This window comes from Arachis stenosperma, chromosome 1, assembly GCF_014773155.1.
Source record: "Arachis stenosperma cultivar V10309 chromosome 1, arast.V10309.gnm1.PFL2, whole genome shotgun sequence".
NCBI classification, from domain to species: Eukaryota; Viridiplantae; Streptophyta; class Magnoliopsida; order Fabales; family Fabaceae; genus Arachis; species Arachis stenosperma.
In genome coordinates, this window is record NC_080377.1 from 118,579,497 (window position 1) to 118,588,919 (window position 9,423).

The 9,423-nt window shown below is 29.3% G+C and overlaps 2 protein-coding genes across 2 annotated transcripts; one reads left to right on the forward strand and one right to left on the reverse strand.

Annotated features, from left to right (window-relative positions):
- The first annotated feature begins 440 nt into the window (after positions 1 to 440).
- On the forward strand, positions 441 to 1,247 carry LOC130932407 (uncharacterized mitochondrial protein AtMg00810-like). Its single transcript, XM_057861734.1, has one exon. The coding sequence runs from the start codon at positions 441 to 443 to the stop codon at positions 1,245 to 1,247; it is 807 nt and encodes a 268-aa protein (XP_057717717.1).
- A 5,670-nt stretch (positions 1,248 to 6,917) lies between these two features.
- Positions 6,918 to 7,992, reverse strand: LOC130936405 (transcription factor IBH1-like 1). Its single transcript, XM_057866473.1, has 2 exons — positions 7,820 to 7,992; positions 6,918 to 7,744 (listed from the first exon to the last, which is right to left on the reverse strand). Exon 2 carries the CDS (start codon positions 7,741 to 7,743, stop codon positions 7,234 to 7,236), a length of 510 nt encoding a protein of 169 aa, XP_057722456.1. The 5' UTR covers position 7,744; positions 7,820 to 7,992; the 3' UTR covers positions 6,918 to 7,233.
- Positions 7,993 to 9,423: the final 1,431 nt, after the last annotated feature.

The window sequence follows — 9,423 nt, forward strand, 5'->3', positions numbered from 1 at the left end:
ACAAGATCAAGACTTTCTCTAATAGTTCTATTGACCGTTATAAGGCACAGTTGGTTGCTCAATGTTATATGCAAGAGTATGGTATTGACTATGAGAGACTTTTGCTCCTGTTGCTCATCTCACATTTGTTCAAGCTCTCCTTACCATTGTTGTGATTAAAAAATGGTTTCTTAGTCATATGAACGTGAAGAATGCATTTCTTATTAGAGATGTGAAAAAAAGGTCTGTATAAAACCACCTCCGGATTATCATTGTCCTTCTAGAAAAATCTGTCTCATTTGCAAAGCACTTTATGGTTTTAAGCAAGCTCCTCGTGAATGGTTTGACAAGTTCAGCACCACTATATGCAATTTCAATTTCACTTGCAGCCCACGTGAGAATGCTCTCTTTATTCATAAAAGTGAACGTAGAGTTGTTCTTCTACTTTTGTATGTTGATACATGATCATTACTGGAGATGATGTTGATAGTATCTCTGATCTCAAAACCTCCCATCACCATACTTTTGAGATGAAAGATCTTGGTTCTCTCAGTTATTTTCTTAGTCTTGAGGTCATATCCACAGATGATGGTATCTATCTCTCTCAAGCTAAGTATGTTTTAGATCTTCTTACTCGTGTTGGGATTACAGATAGTCGCACTGAATATGCTCCCCTTAAACATAATTTTCGATTTACCCCTATGGATGGCACTGTTTTTGACAATCCTACTATTTATCGACAGTTAATTGGAGGTCTCGTCTACTTGACTGTCACACGCCCAGACGTCGCCTATCTAGTTCATGTTCTTAGTCAGTTCTTGTCAGCTCCTCCTACTACTCATTATGCGGCCGTTCTTCGCATTCTTCACATTTTTCATTTTTCTGCCCATTCTTTTTTATCCCTTCAGGTGTATTCATATGCTGATTGGGCTGGTGATCCCATTGATCGTTGTTCTACTACTGGTTATTATTTGTTTCTTGGTAGCTCTCTCATTTTCTGTCGATCCAAGAAGCAAACGTTCACTGCTCGTTCAAGCACAGAAGCTTATTACCGTACTTTCGCTGACACCACTGCTGAGGTTGTCTTGATTCGTTGGCTTTTCGAAAACTTAGGTGCTCCTCAGTCGTTCCCGACTGATGTTTTGTGTGACAACTGCAGTGCTATTCAGATTTTCCATAATGACGTTTTCATGAATGCACCAAACACATTGAAATTGATTGTCACTTTGTTCGTCAATGTATACTTATTGATGTTGTTCGCCTCATAGCTGTTAGAACTTTGGATAAGACTGCAGATATCTTCACGAAGGCTCATCATCCTACTCGTTTTCGAACTCTAATATCCAAACTCAAGATAGTATCTTGAACTCCCACTTGAGTTTGTGGGGGATGTTAGAATATAATTAGGATTCGTTACTATCACTTATATTTATATAGCATATCTGTGTATTTATTGTAGGATTTTGTATTTTTATTACTTTGATTCTTCTAACACCTATATATATATATATCTTTGTACATTGTACCTTTAACAACAACCTAAATAATACACTTTTCAGATTATTCTCTTGTTTCTAAATATATAAAAATTAATTTATTAGGTATTAGTATTTTAAAAATATAAAGAAATAATTTGTAGTTAATTAATATTAATTAATTTTTAAATTTTTTTTTTAAAATTTATAATTTATATTTTAAAATTTATGATTTAGAATTTAGAATTTAAAATAAACAAAAAATTTAAAAGGAATAGCGAAAATTGGTTAAAAAAATTGGTTCCAAAACATTTATCTAATATTAACTATTGAATAACGTAATTTTCTTTTAGTCAATTATAAAGTGAGATATAAATCCCTAAAAATTCACATTTTAGACAAATTAATTCATAAAAAATATTAATAAAATTTTTAAACACACTATTTTTAAATTGGATCCTGTAATTATAAAAATCTTTAAGAATTTACATTTTGAATAAATTAATTTATAAAAAAATATTAATAAATTTCTCAAACATATTATTTTTAAATTAGATCCTATAATTAAAGTAAAAGATGTTAATTTAAACTATTTTATTTATGTTTATTATCCTATAGGACTTTATTAGTATTTTTGTTAAGAATTAATTTATCTAAAATATAAATTTTTGGGGATTTATTTGTCACCTTTGTATATTGATAGTTAATAAGAATCAATTAATTTATTTATTTTCTGATAAAGAAAGTATAATAAGACTTTAATTTAATTTGATGAATTTGCAAGTCACTCTATAAAAAACAGTGATTCCATCTTTATTATAATGTAGTAGAGTACACGAAAAGCAGGATGAGTAGTAGTATATATGTGTGCTCCATTTATATATATTCGTATGGATCGGAGGAGAACACGTCGTTGGCGAAACTTATTTTGTGAAATCCGAATAAGTTGTGGAAATTCCTGGGCTTAAGAACGATGACCCCCACAGACAAGGCAGCGACTAAATCCAGCAGGTAGGAAGAAAGAAAAATTAATAATAGATATGAGAAATAGTTCCATGTGATAGGGATATCATAATACGACAATAATAATGTTTGCAAGTTAATCAGATACGGAAAAAGTGAAAGTTAATGTATATAGAAACTTTTTTATTTGAGGTAATATATGTACACATTAGGTCTTTGTCAAACAAGATTTTCAGCCTGTATATGTTCGACGTGACTCTTAGGAGAACAGTGTAGCGCTCAACTAGGTGTCGGTACTAATAGGAGGATATTTGTATATGCAAAACAATAAAATAAAATCTCTCACATGAACCACATTATTAATTAGAAGCATCACGGTGCTTCGACTCAATTTTGTTCAAATCATATCCCGCCAAAAACAAATTAAATAATCAACTAGCTAATCATATTATGACTTTGTTTGAGGTGCACCACACATATATGTTCCTTGCGAAAACACTCAAAAATCCGGAATCTTTGGTGGTCTTAGTGGAATGCACCCGCTTTTATCTGCTACATTCAAATTAATCACTAATATATTTATGTATAAATATATATAATTTAATTTATTTTTAATATATATTTATATTTTAATATATATTTTATACTAATAATTAATTTTAATAACTGATTTTAATGTACATATAAAATAAATATTTATCCTATTATCTCTGTTTCTTTGAATAGATGCAGAAAATGGAAAGCAGTGGTCCCTTGGAATAATAGGATCAGAGGGCCCAAGATCTAGCCTAAAGCGCTTTTTGTTGGGCCATATTTTGGGCCATTAAAGTTACTGTGTCATGCTTTAGAGGGTCACTCTCCGCCCTTTTTGTTGACACATCATGGGCTAACCGAACAGGCTTGCAAATTGCAACAGTGTTATTCATCCTAAATCCTCAGTAGCGTTTTGTTTTATTGCTACAGGGGTTAGGTAGTATATAAATGTTGTTAGCTGGGTATTAATTTCTTACCCTTGGTTCACTCTGATTAAACAAGTGTCGAGAATTCGAAATCCGCTTTGTGTATGTAGTAACTCATAGGTCAACGAGAAATCCTTAAATAAAATTCCGATCCGCGACAAATTAGTTCTTGGCCTGTGGATTAGGGAATACCGTAGGTAACTAAAAAAAAAAATTCTTACCCTTGGTCATGGGTGGGGATTAATTTGAAAGCAGGGAAGGGTGGTTTTTTGTTTTTCGGTGTGGGTAAGTTCCTCCGGCCCAATAGCAGACCCAAAATAAATACTGAAATGGCATACCAAAAAAAATACTGAAATGGCATACCAGACCCTACCTTTTTGTTTCGTAGATTTGCAAGCAAGGATAAATGGATAATCGTTTCTGTTAAGCAATAAGCATATCATTTTTCACGGATAATGGAGGAGAAAAGTCTATGAAGCACCAAGAGTTTAGTTAGATAGAGTGGGGTCGAGTCAAGGGTTTTGGCTGGTTCACATTATCACCTTATTGCAGTTGAAGACAAAAGGTTCCCTTTCGTTTTCGCATTTACATTTAATTATTTTATTACGAAAAATTCTTAAATGTTTCCAAAGTGCAAGAGAATTGTAAAAATATCATTTTTATCCTTAGTTATAAGCATACCAATAGTATTTTTCACTAAAAATAAAAAAATATATATCAATATGCTGCTCCTTTATTATCACAAAAATTATTTTTAACGACAAATTTTTAGTGGTAATAACATAATAGCTATTATACGTTTTATATAACTTGTATTTTTGTGACAATTATATAGTTATCATTATTATTATTATATATTATGACAGTCTTTTTATGGCTACTAAAAAAAATATTTAATGGTAGTTGTATTAAAATTTTTTAGCAACAAAATATAAGAAGATTAATATCTAATTGTTGTTAAATATATAATTATTAAAAATAAATAAATAATTGCTAAAAGTGATTTGTATAGTAGTTCTTGAATATATAAGAAGTAGTTTTTTTAATAGGTTTAAATATTCTGTCGGTTTTTATAATTTCACCAAATTTTTAATTACGTCTTTATATATATATATATTGAATTAAATCTCTATATCATATTAGATTTTGTAACTAAGTCTATGCCATGATAAAAATGTTGAAATTATTGGAATATTTTATTAAATTATATAAATTTTCAATCAAATGTTAAATATATTATTTTTGTTTAATGAAATATGTTCATTCTAATATTTTTATCACGACATAAATTTAATTACAAAATTTAATAAAATATAAAAATTTAATTAAAAAAATAAAGTATAAAAATTTAATTAAAAATTTAATAAAATTATAGATATATTAGTAGAATAGTTAAACCTTTAAAATATGTATATCCCTTACTTTTGATATATATCGTACCTATATATGACTCAACGAAATTGACTAAGTAGGATAAGTTATGTAAAATGGGACATGCAATATGAAGCATATATGGTCAATGTGCAAGTAAAATGTATAAGTTGATTATATCTATCAAAGATAATTCATATATAAAACATTAAAATTATATACTAAAATTATCTACTAAAATTAATTATTAGTATAAAATATATGTTAACATATAATATATATAAACAAATTTATACATGTAGCTAATTTTAATATATTGGTATATGTTTTATAAAACATATATACTTCTTACATCTCATATTTGTTAAATATGAAGTAAACTGTAATTATATACTGATGGGAAGTTTACAAATTACAAGTATTTGAATGAATAATGGCTATAAGTGAAGATTAAAAAGGTAGTTGTAATGGTTTATATTATTTTTAAAAGTTATTGTGGTGAGAAAACTTATTTAGTTATTTATAATCAAACAAGTAGTTATTTATAATCAAACAAGTAGTAGTACTAAATTTCACTTCAACTTTTATACTTAACTAGTTTAATTTAAAATTGATCATCCAACCTATAACACTTCAATTTTCTTATGAGCTGCGGGTAACCCTAAATAAGGCATGCATACACATCTGATCACTAATAACTAGTGAAGTGCAGTCAAGTCGGTAGTTCATAGAGATTATGCATAGTTTAATTTGTATGCACAACTACTCGCTAAACTTTATTTACTCCTTTTTTTTTTTCTTCAAAGAATTAGTACCCGGAGATTCACCACCTCATGCATGAAAGACTATATATGTATCGAGTTATGCTATGTGTATACTAAAATCAGCCACTAAAATTAGTCACCAATATAAAATACATGTTAGAATATAAATACATATTGAAAATGAATTAAACCACGTATGTATTTATACACAAATATATTAATGACTTATTATAGTGACTAATTTTGGTGTACAAATAGCATATCTCATATGTATACAAGTCTTCGATCACTAACCCATTCGTCGTTAATTATTTTCAATAAGCTTTAATGAGTAAAATACTTTTTAGATGTTTCTAACCAATCAAACACCACCACCACCACCCACCGGCGCCGGAAAAAAAACTATTATTATTATTATTGTTGTTGTTACTACTTTTGATGTATTCAAGTTCAATCCAATGTTAAAACAACCTTAGCTTGATGCATCATAATCACTAGAATGTTACTGGCAATTAAAAGAGCTGATAACACGTTTTATCACGCGTACAACATTAAGAAATTAAGGTGTTCCGTTATTAATTACTTAAGGCGCATTCTTGTAAAGTAAAAAGTGAGGAACAATTATTAGAAGCCTTTATCATCTCGTTGCATTTCAATTTAAAAAGGACCGGTGATGATGATTGTTGAGGCTTTGTCTGGGCTATTTAATGGATTCATAAGCTGATGCTCGGTATCAAGGTTCACATGGTCAGAAAATACTTCTATATATATATCTCGATCAAAAAGTATCTGTTGTCAATAAATTTCATTTATATTACAAATTCCTCATTTTAATATAGCTTAAAGTACATTACTAGTGAATGTATAGAAAGATTAATTGGTCACATAAATTTGCCTATAATTAAGCTGGAAATTATTTTCTACCTCAAGTTGAAAACTTCACCCAATTGTTATAAATAAATTCCAGTGACAATATATCCTAGATCTTTACTTTTAGGTATGCTGCTATTGTGAGTATATATATAGATAATTTTTCGAAAAGTATGTAATGCATAAATACACATGTATAGTATTTAAGAGCAGGCCTAATCTGAGAGAGTAAACAACAAAAAGAAATCATGTAGAGTTTTTTGTTAATTAGTCCTTGTCATAATGCAATTTGGTGTTGCGTTAGTTAAACATATGCATGTTATTAACATCCTCTTCTCTTATATTTGCCTCAATAATGCAAAATCTTCATCCGTTTCTTCGCTAAAATCAGCTATCACAGCCTGGACAATTAATACTCCACATGGCATAATAAGATATTGATTTATCACTACAAATTCTTTTTGGATCATAACACTACGCATATCAAACATCTGATCTTAACGAGATAAATATAAAATACACATAACACACATGCATAAATTAAACCTTTTGGATTTAACGCATACATTATTGCTCGCTTTATAGTTTCATGAAATATATATACATATCATGAAAAAAAGAAAGAAAAGAGAAGAAGCTTAATTCAATTGACTTACATAGCATATGATATGATATTTATATATGTTTTCCTCTGTACAGTGCTTTAATGTATATATGGGAGCGCCTCTTTTTCTCTTTGGCCTCTAGCTTGCAAAGAGAAATAATAATGAAGTATGAAGAAGCGAGAAATAAAAAAATTAAAAATAATAAAAACAGGATATAAATAATAAAGGCATTAATGGAGGATAATAATCAAGGATATGGATTTATGATGAGTTGAGATGCAGTGACAAGGTATCTCATAACTTCAATTTGAGCTCTGAGGGATTCTATGTAATCTAGGGTTTCTTCAACCAAACATCCCTCATCAATCGATTCTCCACCTGGCAACAGATTCTTCAGCTTTCTTGTCCTCTTCTGCACCAACCTCTTGGCGATGCAACTCGCTGACATCTCCTTCTTCGCGCTCTTCACCTTCGGCCTTCTCCTTCTCATCATCAACATCTTCTTTCTGCTTCTGCTGCTATTGTTCTTTGAGGATCCTGTCAACGTGTCTCCGGAACTGGAAGCGTTGGCAATAAGAGCCTGGCTCCAGCGTGTGGTTTTGTCCCTGGTGGAAGCCATGGCTATATCTGCAGAGAGCTTTATGGCTTTCTTTCTCTCCAAGAAGCTCATGTTCTTCTTCTCATCACAGCTGTATCTTCTAAGACCTGTTATCCATTTCCGCAGGAATTCTTGCTTCACCGACCTTTGATTACGCATTCTGAAAATCAAATTAAACAATTAATTAATTTGGATCCAGCTAGGTTGAACAATAATCTAGGATTATAGTACGTACCTTAAGTTTTGGTGAAATTGTAGAATTGAAGATGAGAGAAGAGAGAATGTGAAGGGAAGGGGAATTTATGTGCGTGGTAGTGGTGGGCCTTTGAGAGAAAGACAGAGCACATGGTGGCACATGGAGTGCATGGCCCACTACCCAAACCCTAACAACAGAATTATATAAAAGAAAGCATTTAATTTGGATTAGTGGTAAACAAGAATAAAGGTGCATCGCCCCCTAAGTCTTAATGTTAATGCAAACCTAACCTAACCTCAGTATCTTTGTTTTCAATACAAACAAAAATCCCTCACTAAATACGCCTCACTCCCAAACAACCTCCTTATGGCCCGCCCCTGCCACTCCGTGACCCCATGATTTATCATCAACTTCCATCTATTCTTTCTAATTTTAATTCATTTTCCTCTCTTCATCACACCCACACACACATATATAAATAAACTTTAATTTCAACCAAAGGTCATGTATAATGTCACATTCTCCTATATCAGATTGCTTAAAATATTATATATTAATCCTGTTAGGTATATATTAAAATTAACTATTAAAATTAATTATTAATATAAATATATAATAATTAATTTTAATATATAAATAATATTTTTTTATATATATAGTTGTTTTCATGCCGTCATTCAGTTATGTATATATAATATAATATAATCGAAGGGTACGGTTGTGTTAAAATTCATAAATAATGTATTTTGTTTAAATGTTGTTATGATATTAAGGTATCAAAATTTAATTTTATTTAATTAATTTGAGTTGGTCTAAAATTAGTTTATTAGTTTATTTAAATAAGTTTTAAAAATTTAAATTATATATTATATATAAAAATTAATCTTTAAATAAAATTTTAAATTATAATAAATTAATCTTTAGACCTGTCAAATTAAAAGATAGTATAAAAAAAATCAACCTCATTGAACTGATTATGAAACATTTGATATACATATGCACGTCATTATCGTAGAAAGTTTGTTTATTGTTTGCAAATTATAATAATTAATCTTAATGGCTCTAAGATAGATAGATATTTACTTTCATTCTATTCGCACTCTAGTATTTAGGAAGAAGAGATTGAGAAAATCCTGTGATCTCTCTCTTCTTTATCTTTTCCCCCTTCAAAATTTGATTGCAGTAAAGAACTACATCAAAGCATATATAGAAGTTGGCATAAAATGCACATTTATGACTTGGGATTGGTTAACATACATGCACAGTATAGTGTTTGGCTGCCATACACAATTCTAATGCATCATGTGGCATGTTCTCAACTCCTAATTAAATAATGAAAAATATTTGATAACTAATGAAAGTTAGTCAAAATCTATCTAAATTTTCTATTTTTTATTTTATTAATGGTGATTCATTTATAGGATATGTTATAAGATTTATCTATTTTGTGTTTTAAGAGTATATATTATAAATAAAAAATATTAAAAATATCACAAATGTTAATTTTTAATATATTTATTTTATGTTTATTTAAAAAATTTAAATATTTTTATTAATAATAATCTTATCCTATGTTTTTAGGACATAAATTAGTTAAATTCTGTGTTATAATTATAATAAAAACATCCTATGAAGAATGCAAA